At 35.9% G+C, this 20,393-nt stretch overlaps 3 protein-coding genes and 1 pseudogene across 5 annotated transcripts; all 4 read right to left on the bottom strand.

Annotated features, from left to right (window-relative positions):
• Positions 1 to 536: 536 nt before the first annotated feature.
• LOC18603351 (Peptidase S41 family protein) lies at positions 537 to 5,028 on the bottom strand. Of its 3 annotated transcripts, none has more exons than XM_088805133.1 (13): positions 4,847 to 5,028; positions 3,797 to 4,157; positions 3,552 to 3,701; positions 3,119 to 3,201; positions 2,755 to 2,963; positions 2,485 to 2,553; positions 2,064 to 2,182; positions 1,689 to 1,764; positions 1,572 to 1,613; positions 1,376 to 1,484; positions 1,088 to 1,178; positions 903 to 996; positions 537 to 822 (listed from the first exon to the last, which is right to left on the bottom strand). In XM_088805133.1, exons 1-13 carry the CDS (start codon positions 4,952 to 4,954, stop codon positions 813 to 815), a joined length of 1,521 nt encoding a protein of 506 aa, XP_088661259.1. In that variant the 5' UTR covers positions 4,955 to 5,028; the 3' UTR covers positions 537 to 812. The 3 variants fall into 3 exon arrangements, with proteins under 3 accessions (XP_088661259.1, XP_088661258.1, XP_088661260.1); XM_088805132.1 differs by having other exon boundaries at positions 1,081 to 1,178; positions 4,847 to 5,027; XM_088805134.1 differs by having other exon boundaries at positions 1,081 to 1,178; positions 3,797 to 4,005; positions 4,847 to 4,986.
• A 3,627-nt stretch (positions 5,029 to 8,655) lies between these two features.
• On the bottom strand, positions 8,656 to 10,512 carry LOC18603350 (ammonium transporter 1 member 1-like). The gene has a single exon (XM_018119969.2). It carries the CDS (start codon positions 10,427 to 10,429, stop codon positions 8,963 to 8,965), a length of 1,467 nt encoding a protein of 488 aa, XP_017975458.1. The 5' UTR covers positions 10,430 to 10,512; the 3' UTR covers positions 8,656 to 8,962.
• A 794-nt stretch (positions 10,513 to 11,306) lies between these two features.
• Positions 11,307 to 12,498, bottom strand: LOC108661643 (ammonium transporter 1 member 1-like; annotated as a pseudogene).
• A 1,310-nt stretch (positions 12,499 to 13,808) lies between these two features.
• LOC18603348 (P-loop containing nucleoside triphosphate hydrolases superfamily protein) lies at positions 13,809 to 19,947 on the bottom strand. Its single transcript, XM_018119867.2, has 15 exons — positions 19,659 to 19,947; positions 19,212 to 19,469; positions 18,772 to 18,956; positions 18,494 to 18,688; positions 17,739 to 17,915; positions 17,249 to 17,634; positions 16,478 to 16,658; positions 16,085 to 16,207; positions 15,876 to 15,992; positions 15,544 to 15,648; positions 15,154 to 15,294; positions 14,979 to 15,044; positions 14,636 to 14,794; positions 14,232 to 14,313; positions 13,809 to 14,142 (listed from the first exon to the last, which is right to left on the bottom strand). The coding sequence occupies exons 1-15, from the start codon at positions 19,855 to 19,857 to the stop codon at positions 14,090 to 14,092; spliced, it is 2,427 nt and encodes an 808-aa protein (XP_017975356.2). The 5' UTR covers positions 19,858 to 19,947; the 3' UTR covers positions 13,809 to 14,089.
• Positions 19,948 to 20,393: the final 446 nt, after the last annotated feature.

The following is a 20,393-nucleotide window of genomic DNA, read 5'->3' as shown; positions in this document are numbered from 1 at the left end:
GTTAACATGGACACTTATTAGATTGAAATTAAATTATTTATGATTTTTGTTGCCTAATATAAATATTATAGAAAAGGCAAGAGTTAGGTACAATTCCTTTACTGATTTATTCACCATGTTGTCTATTTGCAGGTAAAAGAAATAGAAAAATCAAATTGAACTGCTTGAGGCCAGAAATCACTAGCAACAATTATCTCTAGAAATATAAACAGATAAGATATCCGTTATTTTTTAAATACCCTAACTCGAATTTTATAAATACACGGTTAAATTGCTACTCAAACTCCTATTTGAATATCTTAGACATTACCCGTTAAAAATCCATCCCTATTAAATACCCGATTAAAATAAATTTAATAAATATTATAACAATTTTAAAAAGTATATAAGCTACATATATGTGGTGAAAGTTGTGGTTATGAACATCCAAATTTTATGTCTTTGGAAATAAACCAATGTGACCTGAAATACCCTTTTTTCTCTCTCGTAAAGAGAGAAACTTTGATCTCTTGTTTATGTTGTCAAAAGGAATTGGATGCTTGTACTGATCAGAACATTGAGAGTTAAAAAAATGTTACACAGTCAAAAATAAATCTACATCTCCCCAAATGAAAATAAAGCTATGAAACCTTCAAAGAATGTAAATTCGCAAAGAATCATGTTCCTTAACAAGATGAAGCTTCAGAAACGAAATTGTCATCTAGAAAATAGTTGGACATTGTTGACATAGCAAGCAGAACCAGAGTCTTGAAGGCAGCCACAAAAAGCATCCTCATCTTTGGGAAACGAGTTTGGGAGAGGATGGTCCGGAATCACACCGATCTACATGGAAGAAAGACCAAAAAAGAGTTAGTGAAAGAGAGAGAGACATAGTTGTAGAAGGACAGAGACTAGAAGTAAACCTTGTCAATATCATTATGAGCAGGTGTCTCGTAACGAGCAACGGTAACAGCCAGGCCAGAGCCATCAGATAGCTGAAAAACTGACTGAATCTTGCTGCAGAGTGGAATGCGTGCATCGTTGTGGTTAGGTTATAGAATATAGGATGCTTGTATACACTGTAGGGGCAGAAGTAATTACCCTTTACCATATGTGGGTTCTCCAAACAACACAGCACGTTTATTATCTTTCAATGCACCAGCTAAAATTTCACTTGCACTTGCAGTACCCTTGTTCACCTAAAGGAAATTCAGATGATGGAATTTTTTAAGAATGAAAATCCATCCTCTCTTACTCTCTCACATACAGAAACAGACTAACGTGATAACAGTCAAAACAGGAAGGACCTCACAACAGATTTCAGAATAAAATACAGAATTTATATAACATCCAAGAAACATAAGTCCTAAGCAGCAAAGCTAATAACCAAGCATACCAGCACAGCTAGGGGTTCTGAAACTGCTATTGCAGGGACTCCATCTGTGTCATATATATCTCGAACACCACGATTATCACAAATATACACAATCACACCTTTGTCTAACCTGTTCGAAAGAAACTAATGATGATAACTTGTGCCATGAAACTTAACATGGATAAAAGAACCTTTAAATTTGAATGGTTTAACTTACCAAATCTTGGCAGTTTCAATTCCTTCTGGGAAAAGACCACCACTGCAGCAAATTTAACCTTTAAGAAAGCCTGTCTTAAGAACAAGTTTAAAATGGATCATGTTGAAAGCTAATCACCTATTATCACGAAGGTCCAACACAAAGGCGTTAACCCTATTACGCCTTAAAGTATCAATTGCTTCCTTGACAGCAGCTACAGAAAATGTAAAGGTTCAGGACAATATCCTAGATATAAACTGGAGAACAAGAGGGGAAGGGGACTCTCTGACAAAGATCTCCTTCCCCCCTCCTTCCTTTCTTCAAGATGCTAATGAGGCTGGATAATCAGAAAAAAGTGAACAAGCATGCACTAAAAGAGAAAATAAATGAATAACTTCAAAAGTTTATCATTTGACTAAACTCCTGAAAAAAATTGTCGAACCTAAAAATTCACAGCTTCAGTCCAAATCCTTGACAAAACAAAGAGTACTTGCAGTCAATATCTCAACTTACCGGAAGCCTTTTGGTTGAATGATGTTAGCTTAATATAACCAATTCTGGGGTAGTTCTTTTCTGAACCAGGAATCTCACATAGTCTTGACTTTACAGGATTCAGTGAAACTTTTTCTCGCCTAGAAAGTAGCAGTTGGTTAATTTTAAATCTTTCACATAATAGATGTAGAAAGAAAGGAAGAAAAGAAAATGTAAATTCTGTACTACTGAATTACAAGGAGCACAACAGGATAACTAGGAATAAAATGGTAAAATCCACATTCTTATATTGCAGTTCACTCCATTGGTAAAAGCATAATAACAACAGTGACACCAATCTTCAGATGCTGAATCAATTACCATTGGCAGACCTTGGACAAAGTTAACTTTTTTATTGAGTACAAATGCATCATAAGAAATTCAAATGAAACACTTAACATACGTTAGAGCCAAGTGCTTTATTTCTGGTCCAGTTTGAATTGTTATTTCCACTGAACTTCCTTCTGCTCCCCTGTAGTTATGTCAAAAGCTGAGCATAACAGTAAATAATAGAAAAAGAGTGGATAGATAGACACACACACAATAGGAAGATGAAGGAAAAGATCTCTATCATAAAAACTCTGCTGAATAGATATTTCTTCACAACTAAAATAAAAAATGAGAGCTGATCAGGCTTCAGCTGACTTATAAATAAATACAGTGACACGCTTACTGCAATCTCTCTGCTGCATCATAAATGCTCATGCTTTCTGTGCTTGTATTATCTATTTCCAAGATAATATCACCAGATAAAATGCCAGCCTGATATGCAGGACCTCCTGGAGCAGCCGAAATAACAACAAGCCCAGCTTGTGATCCTTCAGATCCTGTTGGGTAACCTATTGCTAGTCCTATACCTGTAAGAGCCCCTTGAGTTCCAGACTGCCTTCAGAGAAAAATTAACACATTTCAGGGAAAATAACATGTTAAAATAAATGTCTACAGAAAACAACAATATTTCAATGCTTAATAATAGCTACCATGTTATCCAGGCTAGAATTCATTAAGTTAAGACATGAGAAGAAACAGCCTCATACCTTCAAATTCTTAAACTTCTCAGGCTCCAGAAACCTAGTGAAAGGATCATCCAGTGTGGCAAGCATCTTTTTTATGGCCATGTCTGCATAGAAATGTGCAATTAGAACTTAGAATAGCAGTATGCTACTTACAGAATCATTACTCTTCACTAATTGCGATGGAATGATTACAAGATAATTATTTAACTAATTCCCATCTCAAGCAGATGAGTATACTATCTCCTCACATTACTACTACAAAATTGAATGAATGATCAGGTAAACATTTATGAAATGATATGAGATATGAAATAATAGAAGACAAAGAAATCAGCAATACAGAAACAAATATGCATGTTAATCAGGTTGTAGTCCTTTTTTTCCGTATGACATTTTGCTTTGGGTTACATGTTGCAAACTACCAAACATAAAATGCTAAAGGTATTCCATATACATGTCTCTTCTCTATTGTTCATTGGTTCATTTCGAAGTGCATTTTCTCTGTAGCGAAACCAACTTTGCCCATTGAAAGTTTTGTCAATATATGCACGGTCAATCGTTCTCCATGCCTCTAAGAAGAGGAGATTCTCTTCAGAGAGGGCCCCTGTACAATATAAAAAGAATTAGTATGAAAATGTGACAAAAAAACCCCCCATATGTTGCAGCACATGAGACTACTCTTCATAAAATCAAACATACATGAGAGTGTGTTGCTAGCAGCAATGGAAACTGACGTAACCAGCAGCATAGCAGCAACTAAGCGAACAAAAACAACAGAGGCATGTCGTCTGATTTTGTCTGAATGACTCATCAACTTTTGAAGACTACTTGTATGTTTCCTCAATCTATGCGAGCATCCACGACTTATAGCAAAACAACTAGACTGAGATGAAAAGGTTTTATTCAGCCTGCACAATGGGTGAAACAAGAACTCATGTTTACAAAGTGCATCAGAACTGCCACAAATTCCACTCCGGTTGACATTTGTCCTTATACACAATATCCCACTCAATAAACGAGCTTCAATGACCCTTACAGGAAAAGATTTCCATGGATGCACCTGTGAATAATCCATTTGAAAAATAAGAACTAAGAGAGGCTCACATATGAATTTCAGTATTCACACATTCATTCGGCAGATTCATTCAGAACATGCTTAGTTAGGGAGAAAATTTCAGGTACTAGAAATGCCAGGCAAGAATAAGTTTGATGAACCGAAACAAATGTGTCTCATTCTTTATGCAATGTCTATTGCCTAGATTAACTCTATACAGATGATCGAGTGATAGGAAATCTCTCCCAGCGATACAAGCCATGAAAAACAGACGATCAATACCATGAAGGAGGTAAAAGTGCAATACCATGGCATTAGTGGCATATCACTTACTTCAAACTCAAGCTCCAAACAATTGCAACCATAAAAACTAACCAAAACCTATCAAAAGAACAAAAAGACCCAGTTTTGAACCAACCCAAACTGCCAAGAAACAATCACAGAAATAAACCAAAACTATATTCTTATAATAAAGTTCAAGAATCAAGAAAAACTTTACAACAACCCAAAGTCATAAACTTTCTATGTCAGACACTCATTTACTATCCTATGAACTCTAAATTATAATAAAAGCATAAAATCATTACCATGCAAACCTTCAAAATTTTACAGAAAAAATCAGTAAATATCAACTCTCTTTATAACCCAAAATTCAGCAATGCAAGAGTAAAATAGCAAGAAAAAAAAAAGATTACCTGAGAAACGATGGAAGGCTTGAACGTGAGAATAAAGGGTTTCTTGTGGTTCGACAAAATGAAATGAGGATGTGTAGAAGTTGCAGTAGAGCTTGCAAGGACTTCCATGGACAGCCCCACAAAGTTCACTTCATTTCTTTGCTTTTCGTTTTTGGTTTCCTTATCGTTATTCTTGGAGATAGCAAATGGAGCCGGGTATGAGTTTTGAGATAAATTGGGCCTAAATCACCGCCAAATGTAAATTCCAAGGCCCACTAAGTTAAGCCCCCTTCCTTTTCTTTGTTTATCGTAGTGAATTTAATTTCGAAAAATAAAACAAATATTTTCTCGCTATTATGATTTTTATTGTTTTACCTTTCAGCATTAAAAATTATGATATAAGATACATTAAAGTTATTTTTTTTAATTTCGTGAAAATTAAATTAAAAAAAATAAAATGAGACAAAGAGAATAGCTAACAACATCGCCATTAACAATAAAAAAATCTAATATCATATAAAATTAAAACGAAAATATTAATTTTATGTTGGGATTGTTATATCTTACATATTATGATTTTAACTCACATGGGGCCTTCACATTGTAATTTCCTTAATCAATGGAGGGTATTTCAGGGATTTACAGGTGAGGATCGTGTTCTCTCTTTGTAAGGCATTGGTGTGTACTTTCCTTGGTTTCTATCGCTGTTTGGAGATTGAGGGGGGTTTATTGTGAGTGTTTTTGGGTTCTATTATTGGCTTGGCTTTGCTTTTCCTGTGTCTTCGTATCTTTGCCTAAGCTTGTTTGTGATTTGATTGCTGTGTTTGTGTGTTATAATATAATATAATGGATTTTGGGAATAGCCTGCCTTGTTTGAGGCCAATAGTCTAAGGCATAATAAGTTGAAAGAGGAATTAGATTTTATTCTAGGGTTTCACACTCTCCATTAATTGAGTTTTTTTTTTTTTTTCCAAATTGTCCCATCTCAAAAGTATTAACAAAATCCACAGAAACCAAGTGATTTTGACTTCAAAAACGAGATTTGAGTTTGGGTTTAAGGTCGAATAAGAAAAAAGTTTGCTTGTCTTGATTAAAAACTGAGAAATTTTCGATACAGTTCTTTGTAAAATGTGAAGTGTGAACACTGCATTTCCCTTTTTCCCATATGGGAGTAATGGCGGAGGCCGCCCTGCTTGACCTTGACAAGAATCAACGATCATTGATCATGTGACAAAATGCTAACTAGTGCTTTCTGCACTTTGGGGTTTTTGTTATAATTACTGCTGCAATTTGAGAAAGTTAAAAAGAAAGGAAGCCGTACTGATTGTTATTCAAAGTTTCTGGAAGTTCCATGGTCAACAAAACATTTCCAAGTCCTCAACTTTGATGACAATGATGTGTCACCAAACCACTCACCTGTTTGTTCGCTTTGGGTGTAAGCCTGGAACTGTTGACGAGCAAGCCTTCCTGGACCAATCCTGGACCATGAATAGGAGCGTTTACCAATTAAATTCTTCCGTTATACTTTTTCTTTTTCCCGCTTTTTCTTCCTTTTGTATGTCAGCTCAATATTGCAGTTCACTGTGATTTTTGTGCTTAGAAAGTTGGACTCATTAATGGGGAAGATTGCCATCTGAGATATAGCATTGGGTTGCAGATTGAAATGCTATGTGATAATGTTCTCATGTTTAACTATGGAGGTTAGTAAAAGAATTTCTGTAAAGCAAACAAATAGATATCCAGCAGGGACTTTACTCAAGGACAGGGCCGGCCCTTGGGTGAAGCCACCCAAGCAAGGGCTTTAGTCCCCAATTTAGGAAGGTCTCAATTTTAACCAAAATTTATAATTTTATAATAATTATAATATAATTAATTATATTAAAAATATATAAAAATTAAAAAATATAAAAATAATTAATAATTAATAAAATTATTTATTTTTTTTAATTATGTGTTTAATAAATTTTAATTTCTTATTACTTTTTTATTTTTAAAATATTATTAATTTTTAATTATATTTTTTTATTTTCAATAAACTAACAGTTATATGTATTTAATTATTTTTAACAGTTATTTTTTTCTCACTTATTTTTTTTATTTTCAATCAACGTATTTAATGATTTTCAACGGTTATTTTTTTTTTATATATAAAATTAATTATTTTTTCAAAGTATAATATTTATTTTTGAAATCTTTCTTTCTCATTTGATCTTTCTTCCTTTAACTTCAATTTTTCTCTAAAGAATACACAATAAGTCTGTTCTTTTATTATCTTCATAAAATTATGAGTTTCATTTGAAAGAATATTGCTTTAATGTTGAATGTTCTTTAAAATATAACAACTATTCTGATATTGATGGTTTATATTTATTTTTAAAATTAAAAATTTTAAAAAAATTATATAAGAAGAAAACAGTTCAATTGATATATTTAATCATATAAGAAGACTCGATTCTTTACCAAATGCATATATTATTTTTAAAATAATGTTAACAATTCTAGTAAGTGTTGCTTCAGGATAAAAAAAATTTTCAAAACTAAAATTAATAAAATTTTATTTAAAATTAATAATATCTCAATAAAGATTAAATAGATTGACTATATTATCAATTAAAAAAATATTAGAAGAACTTATTATAAAAATTTAATTAAAAATTTTATATGTCAAAAAATTAAAAAAATAAAATTTTAATAAAAAAAGTATTTAAATATTTCATTTTAATCCTTTAAACTTATAGAGCCGCTGCTGTTAAGGATCAATTTTCAACGACCGATAACTAACCTGCTTTAGGTCAGCATCACACTGTAAATAAGCACTACTGTCATCCCTTGCAGCTTCCAGGTAGATGCATCCAAAATGAGTTTGTAGAAATCTGCAGCATTTCTTAAAAGCTACAGAACAAAATGTTGACTTTGGGGGTTCCTAGTTGCCAGTGTTTAAGGGCAACTAGCGTGGTCTGAGAGTAGATAAGATAAATGAGTGGCGCTCTGGCTTTCCAATGAAAACAAAGCTTGAAAGATTGTACGTTGGAGGAATGGCCATGGAATGTTTCTTTGTCACAATTAACATTTTTTCCGGGGATAAAAGAAAAGAATTCACTCGTCCGAACATGATATTGCTAAACTAATGTGAACAGTAACTGAAAGATAGATATGGACAAATGTAGATTTCGTCAGATGGAAACAGAACTTCAGGTTGGTTAGCTAAACAAAATTGCAATCTTCTTCTCTCACTGTGACTTCTGGGTTTCTATTCATCCTGTGGAATTGCAAAACTTAATTGTGTTGGATGCTTGACCTTTTGAAACCCAGCTAATTTAACCCCAAACTGAGCCTGCAAATCTGACACATAAGTTAAAAGCTAATCTCTAGTAAGGAAGATGATGGATTCCTGCAGAATATGAATGAGAATCCAGAGATTTTTTCACATCCACATTATTTTTTTTTTCCACCCAAGACATTTTGCATTTGAGATTCTGAATAAAATACAGAATCCCATTGAAGGAAAGGTCGACCAGTTCCAAGTTTGTAGCCAGCTAGTTCCACACTTCACAAGATTCTCTCCCCCACAGGCATGGGGACCCATGAGAATGGCTAAACGTCACATGCTCATTAATGAAAGAATCCAACTTCCCTGAAATTAATGTCAAAGACGCAATTGCTTGTTTTTCCCTTCTTTGCATCACTAGGAAAAAGCCAAAGCAGCCCATAATCCTTGGCGATTCCTTACCTCACCTTTCCCTAAGACAAAAAAAGAGTTTGAAAAGTAAAACAAAAGCATCTTCCAAGATAGATTCAACTATCTGCCAATGGACTTGTACACACCACCATAACCAAAATCAATACATTGCCATATTATAATATGGAGTACCCAATTTTTCAACATTACATGAATTAAGAAGAGAGAAAAGAGACTTTTTTTGGTCAAGGCCTCCCATTATCTTCAACAAGAACCAGCCACCTACCCATAAGATTATCTTACACAAAATCCAGAAAGATATTTTTAAACAAAGGAGCCATCTTTTTTTTTTTTTTTTTTTTCTGAAGGGAAGGAAGGCGAGGAGAGGTATCAAGTCCTCCTAGGATAACCCAAAGGAAAAATTAAGAAATTGAAGTTGAAAAAGAACAATATATTTTTTAGACTGCAGGAGGAGTTGGATGACTTTCAATTTTCCTCATCTGAATCCCTTGCTTATGTGATTCATCTTCATCATGGTATATGTACGCAAGTCCTCCATGCCTTGTCAAGTCCATACCAGCCATTTCATCATCAGCTGAGATCCTCAAGAGGCCAAACTTATGGAGAAGATAAAACAAAGTCCCCATTGTAGCACTCACCCACCCAACGATAACCAAAATCTGGATAATCTGAGCAGCGAAGAGCCTCCCTCCACCTCCCATGAACAGCCCATACTTGACCGGCCTGCTGCTGGGGTAAACTTCCCTGACATACTTCTTAGTAGCAAACAAACCTGTGAAAAGCACGCCCCAAGCACCACATCCACCGTGCAGTTGAGCAGCCTCTAAAGGATCATCAAACTTGACTTTCTCAGCCAACTTGTTGCATCCGATCAACACTAAAGCAGCCACGAACCCACATATAACAGCAGCCCAGGGTTCAACTACTGAGCACCCTGAAGTAATAGCAGCAAAGCCACCAAGCAAACCATTGCACACATCAGTCACATTCCAATGACCAGTCAAAATCCTTTTCCCAAAAAGAGTAGTCAACGCCGCCGTGCATCCAGCTAGCGTGGTTGTCACGGCCGTTCTTCCCACCGCACTCCACTGCCCGTAAAAGTTCCCAGAAGCGTAAGAAGGGGAGATTTTGTTGAATGAACCAGGATTGAACCCATACCAACCGAACCAAAGCATGAAAGTTCCAAGAACAACAAGGGTTGCACTATGACCACGCAAGGCTACTGATCTACCCGAATGGTCGAAGCGGCCAATTCTTGGTCCTTCAATAAGTGCACCCCATAATCCGGCCACACCACCAACTATGTGAACAACCCCGGACCCGGCAAAGTCAATAACTCCACTATCAAAGAGAAAGTCATCGTTTCGGAAAGAACTTGCCCAACCATCAGTCGCCCAAAACCAATGAGAAACAACGGGGTAAACAAAACCGGTTAAGAAAGATGAATATATAAGATAAGCAACAAATTGGGTTCTTTCAGCTATTGAGCCACTGGTGATTCCAGCAGCTGCTATAGCAAAAGCCCACTGATAAAGGAAGTTGCTATAATCCAAGGAAGAGGAAGAGGAAGGAATCGATTTTAAGCCAAAGTTGTGGCGGCCAATGAAGCCATTAGAAGGGGAACCAAAGGCAAAGGCGAAACCGAAAAGGTAGTAAAAGAGGCCACCAGTGGCAGCGTCAAGGACGTTTGTGAGCATGATGTTCATGGTGTTTTTGGCACGGACTGAGCCAGCACAAAGCATGGCAAAGCCGAGCTGCATGGAGAAAACAAGGTAGGCCGAGAAGAGGAGGTAAGTGTTGTCAACAGCCAAGGAAGAGTCACTGAACTTGTTGCATATGTAGTCGGCTGCGGCGGTGGCGTTGGGGCCTAGGAGCGGAGCTAGGTCTGCTGAACAAGTAGCCATGCCTAAAAGGGCGGAGAGCAAATGAAGGGAAAGAGAAGAACTAAGAAGGACTAAGCATAGAGAGGGCTATAGCAGCGAGAAATAAGAGCAGATGTTTATATAGAGAAGACTTGGGTAAAAGGTAGGAAGGAAGACTTTTCATGTTCACCTACTTGTGTGGTTCAGCGGGTGCTTTTGGTTTTAGATTTCTTTAACCAAAAAACAAACTAATTAATTATATTATTATTTTTTGTTTTTAATAATAAAGTAGGTCCCATATAGAATATTCTTTGTTTGTTGAATATCTTTTACAGAATTATTTATATACCATCCTTATAAGAATCTATTATAAACCTTAGAAAGAATTGAGTTATTGAAAAAAATTGCAAATTTTTTTATTTTTATTACATTTAATTAAATTTTTTTAATTTTATTTTATAAATTGAAAATATCACAAAAAAAATCTGTGATTTTGTTTTAAGAAAAATAATAATTAGTGGATTTTTTTGGGTGTAGTTTGTGAGTTTTGGGATCGAATAGTTGGGGGCAATTTAGGAAATAAGCTGGAAGATCTGATCATCACAGTTGTTTTCTTAGTTGGCTTGACAGCTTTTAGCCCTGTGTCTCGGGACATGCATGCACCCGCTACTTTTGGTGAAGACCACTCATTTTTTTTACCTTAATTTGTTTGGTTGCTAGGAAAATTTTAAAGCTCTAAATTATTCTTGAGGTGGGAAAATTGGGTGTTAAATCTTTATCAAACAGTGGTGGAATCCAGCATTGTGGCCTGTATATTTCCTTCCTTGCGTCTGTGTTTGATCTTCATCATGGTAAACGTAAGCAAGTCCTCCATGGCTTGTCCAGTCCATGCCAGTCATTTCATGTTTAGCTGAGATACTCAAATGGCCAAACCTATGAAGAAATTAAAACAAAGTATCGATTTGTAGCACTCACTCACCCAACAAGCTGCCAAGAGATTGGCTCCACCACCCATGAACAAACCGTACCGAACCGGCCTGGTGGTGTAAACTTCCTTTACATACTTCTCAGAAGCCAACAGGCCTGTGAAAATTACTCCCCAAGCACCGCAGCCACCATGCAGTTTATCAAAACAAAGGCAGCCACGAACCAGTAGCTCAGGGGTTCTACTGTAGAGCACCCTGGAGTTATAGCTGCAGAGCCGCCAAGCAAACCGCTGCATACATCAGTCAAATTCCAATGACCAGTCATAACCCTTTTGGTAAAAATAGTAGTCAATGCCGCCGTGCAACCGGCTAACGTGGTGGTCCCCGCCGTCCTTCCAACCGCACTCCACTGCCCGTAGGAGTTCCCAGAAGAGTAAGCAGTCAAGATTTTGTTGAACGGACCTGGGTTGAAGCCATACTAACCGAACCAAAACATGAAAGCTCCAAGAACAAGACGGGTTGCACTATGGGCACGCAAGGCAACGGGCCAATTCTTGGTCCTTCAATAAGTGCGCCCCATAAACCGGCCACCAACAACTATACGAACGCCCGCTGAACCGGCGAAGTCAATGACGCCACTACCAAAGAGAAAGTCATTGTCGGTTCGAGGGACACTGACCCAACCATCACTAATCCAAAACCAATGAGAAACAACGAATTGGGTTCTTTCATCTACGGAAGTGCTGGTGATCCCATTAGAAAGGGAACCAAAGGCAAAGGCGAAACCGAAATGGTAGTATAAGAGTCCACCAGTGGGGACCTTTGTGAGCCCGTCGGCATGATTTTCATGGTATTTTTAGCGCGGACTGAGCCAGCACAAAGCATGGCAAAGCCTAGTTGCATGGAGAAGACAAGGTAGGCGCTGAGAAGACAATGTAATTAAGTTTAGTGTTGTCAACAGCAAAGCAAGTGTCAGCGAGCTTGTTGCAAATGCAGTTAACCGCGGCTGTGTCGTTGGGGCCTAGAAGCGGAGCTAGCTCCGCTGAACAAGTAGCCATGGCTAAAGAAGAAATCAAGGAAATGTTAATGGAGCTAGAGGAGGAGGGAAGACTTTGCTTGGGGCAGTTGCCTTTCAGGAAACCGTTAATCAGATGCTTCAATAATCGATTATCTGTAATGAATAACTCACCAGAAAGAAAAAAAAATGTGCAATTCATCCTTTTTTTCCTTTAAATCCCAATTTTTTTTTTCAGTTGTTGATGATAGACGTTGATCAGAGCATAGTCAAATGTTTTAGAAATAGTAGACAGGATACTTAAATTTTACGTAAAACAAAATAAGAGTTCTAATATTCTATATTTTATTAAATTAATTTTTTTAAAAAATAATAATCTCGTGACGTACAAATATGAAAATCTGATGTATCACCAATATTTACATTCAACTTGCAATATTTAAGAAATGCATGCCGTATTTCTCTTGACAAGAAAGTTATGACCTCATTCCCACTTTGAACAAAGAGTATATTCATTAGCTTGGCATCCAAATTACGCAATGATCTGTAGATTATTCATCAGCTAGTACTGGACTTGGTTTGTGATCACATCATTCAAATTATAGTATTGTTCCGTACGCTGACAGCTAATTTAGTTGACTAATCCACAGAGGAAGCCAATTCAGAGAATACAAAATCCTAATAATCAAACCTAACAAACTGAGCTGTACGTTTTTTCCAGGCTACAGTATGTTTCCCACAGATGGAAAACGAAACCCATATTGAATAATTCTTCTGGTCACCATTTTCATATTTTTCGGCTGTTGATTCTGCGACGATTATGCTAAGGATTAATAGTATTAAATCACCAAATTATTCCTAATTTCAAAGTCAGAGGTATGTTTATCATATAAACAAATAATCTTTAATCATAACCAGGTAGGGAGAATGCTGTCAACACCTGCAATGTAGACCATGCATTTGTATGAAGCACCCTTGATTGTTTAAAAAGAACATGACAATGAGATTTATTTTTAGTTTGTGGCCACAATAAACATTATTAAGTTCAGAAAAGAAAGAATCTTGTAGATATTTTAAAGAACTATTGCAGACTAGGAAGACGAATTCTTCAATCTTGCACGAAACATGAAAAGAAATGACAATAGCCTGTTCGTCATGCTTAGTTTTAATTTTTTTAAAGTCAATATGATTTATTTATGACAAAAATTAAACTATCACTATCTTAAGACTCAAGCTGATTAAGAAATAATACAAAGTCAACTTCTTGAGATGGTACTACAATATTGAAACTCTGCCTGTGGAATCCCCAGCTAAACGTATACACCGATGAGATTGATTCACATTCAATTTTATATCGAAAAAAGTAATGCATGTGAAATGGATAGCATAGAGGTTCCAAATCTGCGCGAGATTCCATAGCAGGACATGGTTTTCATGTTTATATAGAGCTTAAAGTGACAAGATCAAGTAAGACCCAAGCAGCCAATGAAATCATGCAGATGTGCTATTTTCATATTATCAATTTGCATTTTACAAGAAAGCGATTAATAGAAGCAAGATCAATTGAATTTTTCAAAATTCTTTTATGTATGACTAGCCTATGCAGGATAATAAATTATAGGCTGAACAAGGAACTTAACTTTCACAGTTAAGTGTTTTCTTTGAATAATGAATGAATACTGGGGGAGAGCCAACTTCCACTTGCCACTTAAGGAAATATACCAAATTGAAAAATAAGAAAACCTGGGGTAAGCCATCTACTCACTGTCTCCCTTCTAATTTTTTCTTCTGCTTTCTACGCTGGTCACGCAAACCTGGAAAAAGAAACCAACAAAAGGCTAAGATTGGTCTCTTGACGAGAAGCGTGGCAAGGAAAATAGAAAAAAGGTGAAGAAAATATTACGTTTCTTCTCCTCTTTTCTTTTTCTCCTCAAACTCTCCACATTTCTTCGCTTTTCTGCCATCTCTTTCACATCCATGTGCACCTGAAAGAGAGAGAGAGAGAGAGAGTGCACCCTTAGACTAAAAGTGGGCCAACTATTCACTCAATGGTAAAGTTGATAAACAATTGAGCACAAAGGCATGCTAGTGGGTTATCCATTATCATCCTGATTAACTGGATAGGATCTTTGCGTATCATGGTTTCAAACATCTCAGGCTAGATTTTATAGGATTCCCATATCAGCCATTTCATTTGCACATCAGCATGACTTGTTACAAAATATAAAACTGCTCTATTAGTAGAAGGTTTCCTGTGAGTGGTACAGAATTGAAAAATAAAAGAAAATTAATCTTTAAATTAACTACCTCATGACCAGCATTCCGAAGTGCCTGGAGTGGTTCCATGCAATCTTGACCAATAACCATCAACTTCCTTCTCTTGTTTTCACCAGAAACTAAGTTGCCACCTACATTTTGCTTAGCCAATTCTTCAAATTGATGTTGTATAAGATGTGTAACACCAGCCTGGAAAAAAGGAGTATAAGCCGACGAAGTTAAAGCCTTCCCCAAAACTATTCAATTCATAACCAAATACATACTGTATATTGCACCAGCAAAATTCATGAGATTAGAAAGTCTCACAAAATTGTTTAGGAAATAAAGACCAGAAATACCAGTCAAATGTCAAAGAAAAATGTTAAAAACTCACTGCAGCTGGATAGCGATGTGAAAATGATTTTGGACGTAACGGTCGTGAAAGCAACAAATTGAGCTCCTGCACACACCAAAAAAAGGAGAAGTCAGAATGTGAAGCCCATTTGTGCTTTAACTGTAAAAGTTCAAAGGTTTTGTACAATAGTTATTTATTCATAGCAAGTTAAAACCTGCTGTAACTTCTTTAATTGATTGGAGCTGGCTTTCTTTTGCTTGAAATTGTTCACTCTTTCCTCTTCACTGTCATAATTCTCCATTACTAATTCTAATGACTCTGCACTCCGTTCCAACCAGCTTTTGTTTGCCCTTTCCTACAGGAAAATAAAATAAGTTTGAGAATGACCAAGAAATAGTAAATTTAAAATGGGAAAGAGTCCAATTCAGAGAAAACTAAACCAAGAAATAGGAAACAAAAAAAGAAAAAAAATCAAGCAAACAACCAGCTAAAAACCATTTCAAGCAAGACATGACCCAGGCAGAGATACAGGACAAGACCAACCAAACCCACACACCACACTGTAATGGCTTGTAAGAAATCTAAATTATTAAAATTTATATACCTGGGAATCCTTCCGCAAGATCTTGTCTATTTGGCGTGCTAGAGATAGACGTTTCATGACCTCTGGCAAGTACGAGTTCTCTAAAGGAAATTGTTTGATGCTTTCCTGCATATAAAGCCAATGCACTTGTAAAGATGTAAGTCAACTACCAAACGCAAAATATGATTTAAGAGCTAAGAAGAGTAATTACTTGTTCAAAGTAGAATAATAATATCAGAATCTAGTTAGCTAAACACTTATATCAGCTTTTTCTAATTTCCCTTTCTATGATATGATAACAAAATGGGGAAAATCTAAAGAAGAATTGGGAACTTTTCCTTCAAAAATAGTACCTTAGCAAATGATTTGCACAGAGATGCAAACTTTGAGGAATCATTCGGAGAGATAAGAGCAATGCTGCACCCATCAGACGAGGCCCTAGCAGTTCTTCCACTTCTATGTACATAAACCTAAAACCAAAGAACAATAATTAAAATTCAAATATAACGACTAGAAGAACTTCAACCAAAACTTGTAAAAGGGTATTTCAATGTTGACCTACTTCTGCTGAATGAGGAAGCTGATAGTGGACAACAGTTCGAACACCAGGAATATCAAGGCCCCTTGCTGCAACATCAGTGGCAACAAGAATGCCATGTTCATTTGCACGAAAACGGTCAATGGCCTGCATCAAAAAGGGAACCAGTAGGGCTACTTTCAAGAAAAACAAAAAGGCCAAAATTTGGGTATAATATCAACAAAAAAGGTGAATACAAATTGCAAGAAACTGTATTGTCGGGAGGGGGGGGGGGGGGTTGTGGTGTCACACGTTGATAAAGAAAAAGCCAAAATCTTGATAATAGCTTGAGCATGCAACAGCAGAACATGTCTTCAGACCAGGCTATGTTAAAAGAAGCGTGCAATCAACTATAAATGCAGTCAGGGGAAAACAAACCTTCAAGCGAGCTCGCTGCTGCATCTGAGCATGAAGTGTTGAAACATTAATGCCAAGGATGCGCAAGAGGGAAGAAATATGACGCAAAGCTGCAATTGATGTACAGAAAACAATTGTTCGCCCTTCTCCATGAATGCTCAAAATGTAATACAAATAGGAATCTTTATCTTCTTCCCTGCATCTGCAGCATTCATGAAAAGGTATTATTCCACTAGAAGAAGATGATATTATTATCCCGCAAATGCAGACAAATATTACTCTAATTTGAAAGTTGCATCATTCATTTTTAATTATAAGAAAGCATAAGGACTATACGAGTAAAATGGCAATTAACATAGGCAATAGCAACAAATCCATTCTCTTGTGCAATAAAATTCATCTATTATTTTGTCATAATCTTATGGGTTGAAAGAAAAAAGTATTTGATAGTATAATAAGTGATAACTCATTAAAAAAGAGAGAGAGAGAGAGAGAGAGAGAGAGAGGTAGAGAAAAGAAAAGGCAAGCAGATTATGCTGTAAAACATACCCAACATAAATTTTAACAAAAAGCTTTAAAGCCACAGAAGAAAAGATGGTTTGAGAAGTAAGGGACTATTAAATTCAGTCCACTTATTTACATGCATAGCAAACAATCCATGCTTACAAATTCAAATGATAAAATTTAAGCATTAAATATCATGCTGTGAAATGATTAAATACGAAGCGAATCTGCGTTTGTGAATAAAAGCGTTCAACAAGCAAGATAGTAAAAGAAAAGTAAAGGACTTACTCAATAAAAGATTCCTCAAGGTTCTTTGCTAAAATTGATGCATTTGTCAGATCAATAATGGCAGCATTCGGTCTCATTCCTGCTCGCTCAGATAGAATTTCGATAGAATTCAGCCCCTCAGCAGGCTGCTTGGATTTTAATGAACCACGCTTTAGCTTCTTGCGAAAATCAGCAGAAAGTGCTAAAGTTGCAGAAAAAACAAATGTTTGTCTTTTCTTTCTTGATAAGCTTGAAACTGTCACACAATTCTGTGTGTTTTGAGATTGTCCTTTGGTAACACCAGTGGTCATAGGAAGCATTTCAATTATTGACTGTAACTCACGGAAATGCCCCGCTTCAACCATTCGATCAGCCTCATCCAGCACAAAGAAAGACAATGAATGTAACTGCCAAAATGATAATGTCAGAGTAATGGTGCTTGACTTTTGACCAACACAGGTCACAAAAACAAGTATCAGTTGCTTAGAATGAAAATTGTCTTACAACTAACCTCAACAAGATGTTTTTCCCCCACTGAGATAAGCTCCCATAATCTCCCTGGAGTTCCAACAATTATCTCAGGCCTTGTTTTCAATAGACGTTCCTGCTTCTCTGCTGACATGCCACCAACAATAGGAACCACTCTAATGTTGATACCCTTCGAAACTTCCTTAAGATGATCAGTAACCTGGAGAAAGAAAATAAATGTCCAACAATAAGCATACTTCCACTTGATTGAGTAAAATAGGAACACAAAACATCTTAAGCTCCTCCAAGCACAACCCTTTTTCATAAAAATCAAGGTTAAGTTTAGCATTTTGATGCTTACAATTGCTGCAAGCTGGATGCTGAAAACAAGTATATAAAGTACCTGAAGCAACTCCAAGCTGAAATCCTTGCTATTATATTCTCAATTGAGCTTGGTGAACTTAAAAGTTCAAACACCATATGTATAATTTTTTATGGTTTTCAACCAATAACATGCAGGATATTTCTCAACTACAACAATTCATGGAGTTAGACCCAAAGAGTTTAACAAATGCTCCTAAGGCTTGTGCACGGTAACAGCAGTAGAGGAATGTGGGAAAAAGGGTACTGGAAAGCTTTAGCATTGAGGTTTTAACAGACAAAACAAAACATTATTTATTCTTATCCAAACACGCAAGCAACTAAGATGGCCTATATGGTGTGAAAAGGCCTACTTTGTTGTTGTATACAGGCAACTGAGATAGCTGACAAAAACAACAAAAAGACATAAAGGGGTACCTGGAGTGCAAGTTCCCTAGTAGGAGTGATAATAAGAGCTCGTAAAACACCTTTAGGAGCAAACTTTTCTGCTTCCTCCCCCTTCTCCTGAATCATGTTTGCAGCTTTTTCCCGTTCTTCTAAGAGACGTTGGAGAATGGGCAGGCCAAATGCTAGTGTTTTCCCAGATCCAGTTTCAGCAGCACCAATAACATCCTATCCCATAAACAAATTACCATCACTGTGAAAGAGATACCATCATTGACCACGAAACACTTCATACAAGATTCTACACAAACCTTCCCTTGATGAGCTGCAGCTGGAATACAAGCTCTCTGTATTGGAGTTGGTTCCTTGAACCCAAGCCGAGATATTGATTTCATAAGCAGGGGATGAAGCCTCAACTCATTCCACGCATAAAATTCAGAGTAAGCTTCAGCTTCCTCAAGCATCTCTTCTTCCTCATCATCTTTGCCGTCACTGACTGCAAATACATTGACTATTGATGTAATTATGTTGATTAAACTAGTCTAAAGCACACCAGCAGCTGCTACTTACTACTGCATAAAAAGCTTGTGAAGAGATCTGATCGTTTTAAATTAAGCTTAACATTGTCTCAGACAACAAAAAGGGGCTTAAAAAGTAGGAAATTCCAGGTAATTAAAGCAGTCTTTACCAAATTATACACTCTGTGTAGTACAATCAGTGCATATAAGAATCAAATACATAAAGCACTAACCAACTGTAGATTCCTCTCCTTGTTGAGCTGTTTTTGCCTTTCTCTTCTTATTCTTCTTTTTCTTTTTTTTAGCCTTCGCATTCTTCTCTTCTGCCATTTCATCTGCAGGTTCAGCTTCAACATCTTCAGCAGAACCCTTAGTGACTTCTTTTAGCTTCTCTTTCTTGGATTTTGATTTTTTATCAGATACTTTCTTCTTAGGTCCAGGTACATCTAAACCATAATTAGCTTCGTCAATCTCTTCAAGGGAAAGAAAACCTGCGTTCATGATAATCAACAAGCATCATGAACTAGGAACAAGCTAATTTCTCATTGAAAACTAAGCCAAATAGCTACGTTGTAAAAATCAAACGGACAATAACCAAAGCTCTAAACTTTAACACATGAAACATTAATTTTAACAAAATAAAAAACGAAGATGGGATTTTCGCTTCTTAGAAGGCTAACCTCCATCAAGGTCCCCAGAGCCAATGAAGAGAGAGAAAGTGTCATCTTCTTCTTTGTCGCGAAGAGAAGAGTTCCAAGGGAGCGAGTCAAGTCGTTCGAGTTCTGGGTCATGTACTCTTCTCTTTCTCTTTTGCTTTCTCTTCTTTGAAAGTGAAGCCGATTCTTGTTCTTGTTGTTGCGGCGGTGACACTGCCGCCATTGCTGTGAATCTTGTGTGTTTTGTCTGCTGAAAAAACGGTAACAAGATACTACACAACGCTGGGGGACACTTTGCCTAGCTTTTAAGGTTTTATCTTTCTATAAGGTCGTTTTATGCCTTACGCTGTGCCGTTTAACAATACTCCTTTGTATTTTTCTATCTATAAGAAAATTGTTTGAGCACTTTTTGCATTAGAGTTAAATATTTATTATATATCATTTACCAATTTATTTATTACTTTATAAATATTCGTATTTATAAAATATATCACAGAATTAATTAAAATAATGAAAAAAATTATATTTATCTTTTTTATTAAAAAAATAATATTTTAAAACTTTAAAAATTATTAAAAAATTCAAAGAAATAATTATTCTCATATTACATATTTCATTTTTATTTTAATTTAAATCAATTTTTATAATTAATAATTAATTACTTACCATTAATAAAAAAATTCATTTATCATAAAAGTTTATTTAATTTAAAATAAAAATATAAAAATTTAATATAATAAAAAGTAAATATTTATTTAA

This window comes from Theobroma cacao, chromosome 4 (assembly GCF_053813885.1).
Source record: "Theobroma cacao isolate CCN51 chromosome 4, ASM5381388v1, whole genome shotgun sequence".
NCBI classification, from domain to species: Eukaryota; Viridiplantae; Streptophyta; class Magnoliopsida; order Malvales; family Malvaceae; genus Theobroma; species Theobroma cacao.
This window is presented reverse-complemented; position numbering and strand designations above follow the sequence as displayed.